Genomic DNA, 14,556 nt, shown 5'->3' with positions numbered 1-14,556 from the left:
TATGTGAGACCATCCAAATTAAAGGTCAGTATAACAAATAAAAATGGTCTATTAACGTTTTGTAAAATGTATGCTTAAAATGCTGAAGTGAAATATGGTACTGTTTCCTGTAATCTTGGCTGTGGATACAAACCGACCTATATCACAGCCCCAATGTCTAGGGTGATTTGAAGATGACAATTTGGTTGTGAGCTGACGAAGCGAGTGAGCGAGTAAGTGAGTGAGTGGGTGAGTGAGAAATAAAGGCTGCAGTGACATGCTGATCTGTAGTGTAGTGCCATATTTAATGCACTCTGCAATATTTCACACACTTTTCTTTACAAAATCTAAAACAGCAAGATAAGTTGCTGGCACTGGGTACATTTGCTGATGTCAGTTTTACAGGAAAGTTATAGTAAAAATGATGTTTACAGAGCTATTTAATGTGGTGAACACTTGACCTCCACTTTCTGTAGACTTAAAGTATAAATACTGTAACTGCCAGTTAAGTCACCTTAGCTTTGCAAACATGTAAATCAACATAGAGGCCACTTGGCTTGCATTATTTTTAGCACGATTTGTTGCGCGATTTGTTGAGTTAAGTGTTGGTAAATGTCATGTCAGCTACTTAACATAGCACAACATTCACATAACCTGATGAGTATTTTGATGCCTATTATGTACACATATCATAAAAACTACGAAAATGCAAGGAGGGCCCTATACGTAAACCGTACAACTTGTGAAGTCATTTCCCACATTTTACACAATTTTTTTTCAAGTCCCTTCAAAAGTGTAAAAGTGGGGTTTTACTATAGTAGAATTTAAGGACCTACTGCAGGCACTTACAAAGTATTATATGAATAGGGTACAAGTGGCAGTTGCCTGTTACAAATTCTTTCGGTTGCATAAGCATCAAGGGCAGACATAGAACCAGTGGGTGACTGAATTGCAAGGCATTACTACATAGTGTAGATTCCAATGTGACTGGGCAATATTACAGTGATGCAATGATTTTTTACAAAATCACGTGCAACAAAGGTGACTAGAAATCGGGAACAAATTCTTCAATATGTTCTGCAGATTCTAGACTACCAAGATTCCTGTGAAAATGCAGCAGGCAGTTTTGAGATAGCACCAGTTTGTTTTGTAGGTAGCCACAGCAAACAGGCCTCTCAACTGACCACAGCCGCAGTGCTCACGTCAACACGTATTGCGTCCGGCGCAAGATGTGAAGTCATGTCCTCACAGTAATATGGCAAATGATCGTTGATTTTGCTCCTTGTGTGATGTTACTTGTTTTCTTTGTGGCAAACAGGGGCATGTACAGTCTGTGTGCTTACAGAATTGCAAGGTGCCTGCTTTTACTACTCCTTCACACAAATCTAAGTCACAAACAATGTGTAGTGTTTTTACAAAGGCTCATAGTGTAGTTACAGCAAAACGAGTGTGCAACAGTGATTCAGGATAGGCTCCCAACTCATCTGCAGTACAACAAAGTTTTTGTTCCTTTTACTATTGCTGGGCAGTCAGTCTGCTTGCAACCTGACCCTGAGGCTTCAGTGACTTTGCTCAACCATAGCACTTATGAATTGCTTGGCAAATCGAAGTTGTGCAAATTGTGCCATACACAGATGTGGTACAGCCGCCAAATCATTCCTGTCTTAGGCGCTTGTAACCTTCCTGCAACTTCCTGAAATTTGATGAAGACAGTGACATTTACAGTGCTTTCCTCCTGAGAGAGTGCTGATATTTTTTTATCTTAGCTCTTTTGATTTGTTTTGGTTAAACATTCAGGACAAAAAACTTTCTGTTTGTTCCTTTGATCCTCGGGACAGTGCTGCTAAGTTATGTGCAGAATTTCAAGATTTGTTTTGTGAGGGTTTAGGCAAAGTCAATAATTTTCCCATGTCACGATGAACGACAATGCACAGCCACGTTTTCTTAAGAGCTTGTCCTGTTTCTCATGCTCTTCGAGAACAGGTGGCTCAGGAACTTTTTAAGAAAACTGTGAATCCTCAAACAGTCGCTCACAGTTATCCTTTGCTGCATCTGGAAGAACTGATGGATAAATAGGGTGCTGGTTGTTACTTGACCAAAACTGATTTGCATGACGATTACTTGCGAATCCCTCTGGATAAGCAGTTGCAACAAATCTTTGTCATCTAGGTCTTGTCAAATTTTTGAGACTGCCATTTGGCAGTGTTTCTGCATCCATCATATTTCAGTGCTTTCCGGAGGAGCTGACTGCAGAAGTTCCTTTTTGCTCAAATTATTTGGATGACATTGTCTTGTCAGGTCACACTCCTGAGGGACACATTAGTGGTCTTCACATTCTGTTTCAAATGTTGTAAACAGTTGGTCTCAAGTGTAACAAACAAACACTTTTTTTTTCATTTTTTTCAGACAGAACTTTAGTGCTTAGGTCAGGGGCGGGCAGGAATCGTGCACATGTGAGATGCACTTGCACGTGTGCAGTTAACAGGTGTTCTGCGTGCACACAGGGGCTAGTTGGCCACCCGCTTCTCTCCACTCCCCAACATACCGTCTCTCCGCTTCTTCCTCTGTAATGTGTTTTGTTTCCTGGCCTGCTTTATTGAATGAAGGAATAAGGTTAGTAGGAGTGCTTGAAAGAAATCATGGTTTGAAAGAGTACGTATTACCTACGATACGTTTTATTTAATTATCACAGGTGGAGTTTACAATAAGTTTAATGTCTGGAACAAAATTTCTACATACAGACAAACGCAAACAGTTACGTAAATTTTCATTACTGATGTTTGCTCTTAACCGAGACTTATTAATTTTCATAACAGAAAAAATCTCTCACAAACGTATGTCGAGCCAAACATTGACATTATCTTCGCGGCTTCACGATGGAGACGAGGAAACTCTTGCTGTGGAAAGTCGTGATAAAAATCTATTACACGTCTTGCCAAAAGGAACTTGTCTCTCAGAAGAGAATTATGCTGTAGAATCTACAATGCAGATCTATTAATTCCATATGCAAACTGGGATGAATATCATCTACAGAAACAGCAAATTGTCTCGAGAACTATTCAAAACCTTGGGATAAGTATGATATATCTCCAAATCGCTTGAGAAATTCCTCTTTTATTGCACTAAGTACGGGAACATATTGGAACTTATTATAATGGCGTTCAATATTAAACTTCCGCTGACCAGCGAGAATACTGTCACATATCATAAATTTCGAATTTTCATGTTTTTGCACAAAGAAAAAATGATTCTCCCATTCCTTTTTAAAAGGTAGCAAATCTCCACTTCTCCGTTTCCTTGATTCACTCTGCATTTTCCGGTTCTTGGAATACAACATTCACTACGTAGTGGTCGCTTCGCTTCAACGTCCGCAGCTTAGCCTGGTACTACACTGCCGCAACCTGCCGGCTGTCGTCACTGTCCCGTTTGACGATTGCACGCGAGCAGCACACGTGCAGCGCTGTGTGCTCATGAGCCACGTGCAACATTTGCCCACCCCTGGCTTAGGTCATGTCATTAACAGCCAGGTTGTTCACCTACTGCAAACACATCTGCTCGCTATCTGTGACCTTCCACTCCCATACAATGTGCAGGAATTACAGTGTGTTACGGAAGGTCACACATTACATCCAATTTATTCCTAACACCACTCAGATCACAGCTTCCTTGCATTGCTTGCGCAGGAAGAATGTTCATTTTGTTTGGTCACAGGAGTGTCAATCTATTTTGCTTCATGATCAACACCTGGTTTGTTTTGACCCATCCAAATCTGTCTCTCCTTCCTCTTACAGCAATGGCGCCGTTTTGTTGCACAAATTTGGTGCTGTTGACAGCCAATTGTCTTTGTTTCAAAGTCGTTGAACAAAGCTCATTGTAATTATTTGCAAATTGGAAAGGAGGCTCTTGCCATTGTCTGCAGTGTCACTAAGTTTCACAATTATCTTTCTGGAAGAAAATTCTACTTGGTGACTGATCTTAAACCTCTGCAATTTTTGTTTAGCCCTTCTCAGTCAGCCCTCACTCACACAGTACAGACGCTGCAATGGTGGGCTCTTCTTGTGTTAGATTATCAATATAGGTATCAGCCCACTTCTAAGCATGCCAATGCAGATACCATTTCTCGCCATAGCAGCAGATCCTGATTTGTAGATCTGTTGCACTACATCCGCACTGGCTGGCCACATTCAACCAGACAGATTTGTAGCTCTGTGGTTTACAGATATTGTGCCCATCGTCATGCCTTTACGGCTGGCCACATTCAGCCAGACAGATTTGTAGCTCTGCGGTTTACAGATATTATGCCCATCATCATGCCTTTACGGTTCACCAAGGTGTCATTTTTTTCTGCACCAATAATGACCAGTCATGTGTTAAGATTCCCCAGGTTCTCTAGGCTGACGTACTTCATTTGCTACACCACGGTCACTGGAGCATCATCTGCAGCAAACAGTTGGTGCCATGTCCTTGCACTTGGCACGGTCTGGATGTACGAACTGAACAACAGACTTCTCAGTGCCAAGCCTGTGCTGACCATCAATCAGCTCCACCTCAGCAGTTCTTTGCAAGGTCCAAGCCTCAAACACCCTGGCGAGCCCCCACTCACACAGTACAGACGCTGCAATGGTGGGCTCTTCTTGTGTTAGATTATCAATATAGGTATCAGCCCACTTCTAAGCATGCCAATGCAGATACCATTTCTCGCCATAGCAGCAGATCCTGATTTGTAGATCTGTTGCACTACATCCGCACTGGCTGGCCACATTCAACCAGACAGATTTGTAGCTCTGTGGTTTACAGATATTGTGCCCATCGTCATGCCTTTACGGCTGGCCACATTCAGCCAGACAGATTTGTAGCTCTGCGGTTTACAGATATTATGCCCATCATCATGCCTTTACGGTTCACCAAGGTGTCATTTTTTTCTGCACCAATAATGACCAGTCATGTGTTAAGATTCCCCAGGTTCTCTAGGCTGACGTACTTCATTTGCTACACCACGGTCACTGGAGCATCATCTGCAGCAAACAGTTGGTGCCATGTCCTTGCACTTGGCATGGTCTGGATGTACGAACTGAACAACAGACTTCTCAGTGCCAAGCCTGTGCTGACCATCAATCAGCTCCACCTCAGCAGTTCTTTGCAAGGTCCAAGCCTCAAACACCCTGGCGACGGCTGCACTTAGATTTCATGGATACTTTCATCGATAATTTCAGTATATTTCTCTTCATGGTTACTAATCACTCTACTACAGCTCATTCCACAATCCAAGTCTTGTCATCTATCTTCTGCCTGGAGGGATTGCCCTAAGTGATTGTGACTGACAATGGTCCTCAATTTGTTGCTGCAGAGTTTGAACAGTTTTGCACTGCCACGCTGCCCAGGCAGACAAAGTACAACTAACGATTTGGTCTTTTACAGATTGTGTAGCAGACAAAGGTGCTGGGAGTGATGCTGTACATTTGATTGTATGTTGTAGGTTTGCTAGGACATTTTATTGCAGGGACAGAGAGGATTGCTGTCAAATCACCAGAATCAAATTTGTCCATGTGAACTGTGGGATCCTGCTGCAGGCTATGTTCTTTCAGATTCCATGTCCTCCAGGACACAATGACCCTTGTGGCATCTGGCTCCCGCTGGGACTGCGCCAACAGCACTGGTCCAGGAGTTGATCATAGCTGAGGCCTTTTTGTGGTCATTGCTGGCTCGAAAACCACTGTCGCCTGGGGATGGGCCCCTCTTCCCGGCAGCTACTTCATGTGCCGCCTCAGATGCCTTTCAATCATCAAGGTGCCTCTGTCTTTGTTCGTCGCTCCGCATCTGTAAGTGGGTGCACTCAGCGAATACATGGGGCATGGGCGAGAGCTCGCTACTGGCATCAGTTTCGACTTCTGTCTCCTCACTGCCACTGGCCTCCAGCACCCACCCCCTCCAATTATTGTTTGCTCATCTACACTACAGGGCAATGATGTGGAAGTTTTTTTTTTGGGGGGGGGGGGGGGGGGGGGAGGGGCGGGATGTGGTATCACACACTGATATCACTCCACTGATATCCCACAGTTGGTAATGGAATTGCAAGTTTCTGTCTGACATCAACAGTTATCATGCAGAATCTGGTAGACACAACAGTGCGCGCCCGCTGAGCCACGTCTCCAGTGGCTCTGGACTATGTGCGTCCTCTGCCACCACTATATAGGATGGCTTGTGGCAGCCCCTCAACCCACTCGCATTAGCTATGGCACCTCCATTCGTGCTTCGTGCAGCGAGCCTCATCCTAGTTACATTGTGATAACTGGACTCTGTTTCTTGCTGCATTATTTGTAATGGATCTTTGTATGCTTGGAGAAATACAAGTTAAGTACATCTTCTGTTTAGTGAGTTAACCTGTTTGCTAACCACTTCAATTCCTGCCCAGCTTTCCTAAAACAACAGTTGCCACACCACTCTGTAGCCCACCTCTCCTTACTGTTGTGTTCGAAGTTGTACATAACTTTGCAACATTGCTAACAGTGTGGTTTACTGTAACTGACAAAAGTGATTTTTACAAGTGATGACAGTTGCATTTTAATCTCAGAATACTGGGCATCGTAACAACATCTCAACATCTAATACATTTTCTATTTTCTGGTTCAGCCACCAATCACTAGACAAGAAGGTAATTGGACCCTAATCCTCCCCCCCCCCCCCCCCCCTTTCCCCATACTCTTCAAATCAACCTTTGGAAATTTCCAGACTTTTTTGTTTAGTATCATTGAATGAAAATGTTTTCACAGACCTCACCAGTTACCTTTCTTTACAATGTGAACATTTAACTTACAAAAAACCATGATACAAACACACTAAATGTAGCAAAACATATCTACCATGCTTCACAATTTGAAGAGCATGGACTGAATAGTATGTTTCCCTGTTCTCTTCACCTAAGTTTATCTTTTGTACAGAACAGTTTAGAAGATTTGATGGAGCACGCAACATGTTGTAATTGGTCAGTGGTCCACATATTATGTTTTATCACTGCAGTCCTAGATGTCTGTCAATACTAGCTGTAGCACGAATATTTTGTTTGAACAGCTCCTGGTGCACGGTTTTCGTTGTCAATTTTGCAGATGTGTACTGAAATCAGATATCTTCCTATCAGTGGCAAAAATCCTTTTTAACACCCTCTGGCATATCTTAATAAATCTAGTTTTCTTTACACTACTATGTTTAAGTACAAAATTTTCCCCTCAAACCTTGTTTAACATCTGATATGGTAGTAGATGAACAAGGCACCCAAACGACTAGAGACAAGCTAGTAGCTAAGAACATTTTCAGAGATGTTATAGTACGAGGAGAAAGTGACAGGCAGCTTCAGCACATAGAAATAAAATATTTATAGCACAGTATCTTATTATTTTGTCCAGCTGGTGAGCATTTTCACATATTTGAGATGAATTCCAAAAAAAATACTAATTCTGTCATAAAAATATTCACTCAAATATATTTAAATGACAACATTATAGCTGGTATAGAGGAAGTGATCAGTCCTAACTCAAAATGTAATACGTACTGCAACAATATATATATAGTCTTTCTGCTCCCGGGACTGGAATGACTCCTTACCATCTCCCTTAAAACCGACATCCTTTCATCTTTCCCTCTCCTTCCCTCTTTCCTGACGAAGCAACCATGGGTTGCGAAAGCTTGAATTTTGTGTGTATATTTGTGTGTCTATCGACCTGCCAGCACTTTCATTTGGTAAGTCACATCATCTTTGTATATACTTACCGAACGAAAGTGCTGGCAGGTCGATAGACACACAAACAAACACAAACATACACACACAAAATTCAAGCTTTCGCACCAACTGTTGCCTCATCAGGAAAGGGGGAAGGAGAGGGAAAGACGAAAGGATGTGGGTTTTAAGGGAGAGGGTAAGGAGTCATTCCAATCCCGGGAGCGGAAAGACTTACCTTAGGGGGGAAAAAAAGGACGGGTATACACTCGCACACACACACATATCCATCCACACATATGTAGACACAAGCAGACATATTTAAAGACAAAGAGTTTGGGCAGAGATGTCAGTCGAGGCGGAAGTGCAGAGGCAAAGATGATGTTGAATGACAGGTGAGGTATGAGTGGCGGCAACTTGAAATTAGCGGAGATTGAGGCCTGGTGTGTAATGGGAAGAGAGGATATATTGAAGAGAAAGTTCCCATCTCCGGAGTTCGGATAGGTTGGTGTTGGTGGGAAGTATCCAGATAACCCGGACGGTGTAACACTGTGCCAAGATGTGCTGGCCGTGCACTAAGGCATGCTTAGCCACAGGGTGATCCTCATTACCAACAAACACTGTCTGCCTGTGTCCCCTCTATTTTTATTCACAAAATGTGTCTAGGTGGCTGACTATGTAAGAGAGACCAGTACTATGTACAGCATGTAACACTTCATGACCCATCCATCAAAACAAAACTAAAACAAACACCGAAAGACAGAAAGGTTAAGACCAGCACAGTCACTGGGTACAAATAATGTAGTAGGAATGACGACACTCATTCACTATGCAGTACCATAATACATCTCATAACAACATAAAAAATGGGCACTACAATAAATGCATAAAATATCCAGTGCAAACAAAACACCAGTTTTAAGGAATGGTATTTGATACACAAGGTCATGAGCTTATTCATTTGTTTATTTAACTCTCGAGTGGGTGCACCTTTGTATAAAGTGTGCCAACTGCAAATAGCATTATATGATATTGTAGACACATGGCTGATGACATACGGAAGTTTGTATCTGGCCGTGAGTCATGCTTGGATAGCCTAACAGTAAGGCGACTGCTCATGATAAGTGGGAAATTCAACTTTGAGTTCTGGTCCAGAACAGATTTTCATTGTCATCAATCCATCAGACAGCTGATGGTTCTCCACATTCACAAATGAAATACTTTTCTTGCAGAACAAATATTGTCATGTACCGTTCCATTATTGCTTTACAGCTGTGAGCCCATAACCATTCCTTCGTTTTTGCTTCAGATACACCAGTGCTAAGTTGTGCTGTCATACTTCCAAGTGAATAGCAGTAATATAAAATAAACTGCATGCCAGGGGAGAAAAAAAATGATCTGTGCAAGAAAATGACCCAGATTCCAATCTTGTGGCACAATCCCCCAATGAGGAAGTTTTATATGAGAAAATTAGCAACCTAATAAGTGGTCGGCTGCGATCTGATGCAAATGTGCTGTTTCATGCTTCGAGCTTGTCATTACTGTGCGAGAATCATGGCATCCGAGTGATATAATGAAAGTTTATTTTATTATTTTTTAAATAAACAGTGATTTAGCTCATATGATGTTTTTTTATTGCTGTTTAATTAAAGTAATGTTAAACTGTGATTTTGCTTATTCATGTTTACCTTGGCAACATGAAGACAGCTGTTCTTTAAATGTGTACAAAGTGCACCACGCACCTGCTCTTGTCACAAAAACTAGCAATTCCACTTGAGGGTTAAGAGTGTGACATTTAAAAAACACACTTTCAGAAGATATTTTAAGGCAGACTGAAACGGTTACAGCACTAGTCATCAGAAAAGACAAAAGAAATAAGTTCTTCCATGAGGGAGAGATAATATTTTAAATACTGATGCCATATAAATAAATGAGAAACTGACCTGTGCTGTGCGATCCCAGCCATCTGAACAGTGGACTAGAACAGAGGTTTTATGGTTTTCTACTTTATCAACAATTCTCACAGCACCAGCTAAAATGCATTTTATGTGCTTCAGCCAGTATGTTGATTCCACACCTGAAAGCCATCTTGATTCTTCTATGGTTGGGAAACAAAGCTCTAAAACACATGTTGAATACAAAATTAATGTATTTTGTCCACAGCAGCTTATTTTATATTGCTTTATTTTCTTCTATAAACAACTGCCTACCAAGAATGAAATCAATAGATATAAATTCTGCTGCTTTCACATAATGTTACTTTACTAGATGAAGTTTTGTAACACTTAAATCACCTGTACAAATATTTGCAATAAAAATACATGTCCTAGTACCCTGCGTTTGTAAGCTGGTATCATGGGTGGTCAAAAATAACAATACAACCTACACAGATCCTGATCCTATGGATGCTTGCATAAATTTTAAATTAAATAGGCAGCAATGTTAAATTTACTTAAAGCACTCAGTTACATCTTTATCTACAAAAACTTACATTAAAGCTGTCCATAATATCTATGCTGAACCCCAAATAACTAAACACTTTTTGCACAAAATTACTACTAATCATGCCTCTTTCTCAGTCACTATTTTTGCTCATTAAAAGCTATGACTTTCTCATTAAAAATCCCTATTATTTCTGGACTGAACCACCACCTAACATTTCACATATTTATTTCAATTTAAGATGATACACACAACTTTTAACTATTAATGCCGATTTCCTCTCATGGAAACAATCTTCATCTGATATATAGCTTATTATTTCACCCCACTTCCAAAAATTAATTTTGTTGCATGTTTGAAGTTATTGAGATTTAAGTTGATAGAAAGTACTACAATTCGTTGATAAGTTTATGGATGCATAAAAATTGAGCAAGAAATTGATTACAAATACACATATTCATCTCTCGGTCTCTCTCTGCGATTTTTAACAGCCACACTTTAAACCAATACTAAACTAACAATTCCCTGAGGTTTCAGAATGTGTAGTACCAACTGATCTCCAGTTTTTAGTCGAGTTATGCCACCAACTTCAATTCTCCTCAATTCTATTCAGCAACTCCTTATTAGTTATATTAATTACCTACTTAATCTTCAGCATTTTTCTGTAGCACTACATTTTAAAAAGCTTCTACTCTCTTCTTGTCTGAGCTGCTTACTGTCCACATTTCACTTCCTTACAAGGCTACACTCCAGACAAATGCTTTGAAAAACAAGCTCCAAACACTTAACTTATATTCAATGTCAGCAAATTCCTTTTCTTCACAAGTCCTTTTCTTGCTGTTGCCAGTCTACACTTTAGGCCACCATCAGTCATTTTACTCCCCTATGTACTACTTTTAGTGTCACACAGCCGAAACACTTTGAGTGAAAGACAGGAATTGGCTTCTGGTTTCAGAGCAGCACACAGTTTTATTCTGTTGTGAAGGCTGATGTTCACTAAATTAAGTTAACAAAAATAATGGGCAAAAATATCAGAAAAGGAGTTTGATACTGATGGACAGGGAATGTAGTCTGCACACACAAGGGAAGAAAGATAACAAAAGCCTACGAAATAGGATGTAAAGGGGCTGGGGTACGGGAACTAATGTAGAGTAAAAACAGATGAAGGACTCTATAGTGGTGATGTTAATGTAAAATAAATACATGGATGTATGAACCTGATGGCCAATAGGTTCCCGTACCACGTGAGAAATGATTGCAGATAAATCAGTGGCCTGTGATAATACCTCTACAACCTTCCTCATCAGCTCACTGTTGGAAAGCGGGATGCATTGTCCATCTGATTTTTTTTATATACATACACCCTGACACTGGCACCTTGTAATATGGCAGACTGGAATATCACATAAGAAAATTACTGATGCCAGGACTACTAATGTATTCAATCCTTTAGTCATGTACTTTTGTTGTAGATTTTGAGTAACAGCTGGGATTGGATCTTAACATTTATGCACCTCAACAGATTTGTATGCAACAGAATCAACAATAGAAATAGACTCTGAACACATGTTAGAGATAGGATTTATAAAGCAATTAAAATATGACAAAAAAGCATTTCTCAGAAGTCAACATTTCATTGATTATCATATGAGAACTTCCCACAACCGGAAATGTCTGGGTTGTGTTGATTTATATTATTATGCAAGCTAAGAAACATGTTACTAGTTTTCAGTTGTAATTTAATTAATGTAATATTCACAGTAATGAGTTGCAGTACATGTAACTGTTGTGTTTTTAAGCATCTTGGCAGTGATCACAGGGAGGCAGTCGGTTGTGATTCTTTGTGCAAATCATTTGGAGTTAGAATGCCTGCAGTACGGCAGCATCGTATTAAAGTCACTGTATTTAATTATACTTGATAAATATATTGAAAATGAACTTTAAAGCCAGGAATGCAACACTTCAGTAATTAGACTGCTACCTATTTTGTTCCTGCACCACCCATTATGAATTCTATTTAAACTGTATGTCAGCATGAATAATGTAATTACTTAGAGTCAACATTAATAAAACCGACAAACCGTGAGGGTGGATCCATGACTGGAAATTGAGGAAAAAAGGTCCTATGAACATGTGTGCACTGTTGTCACAGTAGGTGGCACTGATGGATGAAAGTTCCTCTGACCATTTGCCATATTCCTTGTGTGTCGCCGGCTGTGTGATTGACGCAGCATACTGTATGGCCAAGCAGATGGAAACAGTCGAGAGGCAGAACCCAGGCCTCCAAATCTACTGTACACACAATCTGCCACCTTCCTGCATGTTTGTCTATCTGAAAGGACCCATGACCACACAAATACCCAAAAAGGACGTGAAATTGTGTGCGATGTGGTTGGCTTTTGTGAGGGTACTCATTTTGGCATAGTCGTGCTGCCTCTAGACCATTTTCATCTGCTTGGCCACGCACAAACACCATCTTGGCTTCTTCCCTACACGAATAACGGACCATTCTGCTGCTTACCACTAATCAAATGCTATAAAAACATTTAAATGTAGGATGGGGTACGACTATTTTCAGATATATTTATCATTAAATTAGTTAAAATACAATTTGTTTTCACACAGGAATCTAGTGAAAACTTACAATTTTCATTATGACAATATAAAAATTTTGAAGGTACAAAATTTATGTCAAATGTTAAACTTCACTGTAAAAGATTCAGTGTTTAAGCTTCTTAGCTAAATCTGAAATTTCAACATCTAAAACTTCGGCTTCCTCTTTTGCCTTTTTTATAATCATTCCTTTTTTTAAGCTATTTTATTTCTTGAACTGTTCTTCTTTTACGATTGGCCACTTCATTTTTATCAGATTTCTCGTTTTCTAAAGCTTCTACTCTTTTTGGTGAAGCATACCTCACAGTTAGTGTAACCGATCTTGTAAAGACTACATTCAGTTGTTTCTCACTAATGAGTAAACCATCTGATGATTGTATTACACAGTAAACACCTGATTGTGTTACACAGTAAACACCTCTTTCTGCAACAACTGTATCTTCTACGTTTTCAACTAAAAATTATTTGTTAACAGAAAAGTCTCTTTCAACTATAGCTTTTCCATGAAACATGCATAACGACTTCTGCACAAACTTTATGAAGTCATGGTTCACACTTTGCAGTAAATTCATTAGAAAGTGATTAAGTTTTTCCTTCTTAGTATTGAATTGTTTCAGATTTTTTCAGAATATTCCCACAATTTAAAGTATCAGCTGTTGATGCAGTCTTTTTGAGAAAAATTCTTCCAATGCAATTGTCACTTGAGAACTTCTGAAAACGGAGCTCTGCATAACTTCAGGTGATAAACATGAGCCACCTTTGACTATCTTTACATTCGAAGGCCTCTTCTCAACAATGTTCAGAGACAGACTTTGCTCAGTTATGTGGATACTAAAACAGCTCTATAAATTTTCAAAATCGAACAGATGGAAACTAAAACAGAGCATTTTTACATTACAGCTGTGCAATCAGTCTTGTACTGAAAATTCCACTGAAGGTCCTACCTTTCAATGAAAGTGTTTGCTTGATGGCAGGTGTTTTTGGTCTTCAAAGCATTTGAATTTCCATTTGTTCATCTAACATCGAACTGGAAAATGCTTATGAATCAAACTACTTATAGCATTCATTTTACACACCGGTTGGTTGGTTGGTTTTGGGGTTTGATGGAGGCTAAACATCGAGGTCATCAGTCCCCTGTTCCGATCAGACATACTTGTAAAAGGCCTATACAGTAAAAGCGTAACCTCTGCACCCAGAGGGAGGGAACACCAAGGGGGTACAGAGCTAAAATGAACACCGCAATAACACCAAATTGAGGACACTTAAAAGGAGCAGAGCAAATAGTTGACTCGAGTAAAACAGACTACAGTGGTTGATGGATCAGGGAAAAGGTCAACCACTCAACTACAAACAAAGAACCTCCAGCTGGAAAGCATTGATAGAGGTACCAACACAACTTGTTGCCATAAAAAGACACTATTCTGGTATCCACATCACAATTATAAGTCGCTGGAGTAGGTGTAGCCTGAGAAATCATGCGAGAGCGCCCACACTAGAGTGAGTGATAAAACCCTGCTGGTGCACGGATAAAACGTAAAACTGAGTCAGCTATAGAGGCATCGTCACCTAAAATTAAAGGAAGTGCAGCTGGTAAATTAAAGGACTGCTGCAAGGGGGCTAAAAGGGGACAGTCCATCAGAAGATGGACCACTGTCAGCCCCGCATCAAAGCGATACTTGGGCGGGTTATCACGACGAAGGAGATAGCTGTGGGTCAACTGCGTATGTCCAATTCGGAGACGACAGAGATCAACTGAGTCCCTACGTGTGCTCCTCAAGGATGAGTTCCATATGGCCGTGGACGACTTTACC

At 40.3% G+C, this 14,556-nt stretch overlaps 1 protein-coding gene across 2 annotated transcripts in view; it reads right to left on the bottom strand.

Annotated features, from left to right (window-relative positions):
- Positions 1 to 14,556, bottom strand: part of LOC126470545 (myotubularin-related protein 2) — a 190,249-nt gene that overhangs the window by 67,430 nt on the left and 108,263 nt on the right. For both annotated transcript variants that reach the window (XM_050098477.1, XM_050098478.1), the window contains one exon: positions 9,634 to 9,809. In XM_050098477.1, coding sequence (XP_049954434.1) covers positions 9,634 to 9,809 — 176 coding nt within the window. The remainder of the gene's footprint in view (positions 1 to 9,633; positions 9,810 to 14,556) is intronic.

Source organism: Schistocerca serialis, chromosome 3, assembly GCF_023864345.2.
Source record: "Schistocerca serialis cubense isolate TAMUIC-IGC-003099 chromosome 3, iqSchSeri2.2, whole genome shotgun sequence".
Lineage (NCBI taxonomy): Eukaryota > Metazoa > Arthropoda > Insecta > Orthoptera > Acrididae > Schistocerca > Schistocerca serialis.
This window is presented reverse-complemented; position numbering and strand designations above follow the sequence as displayed.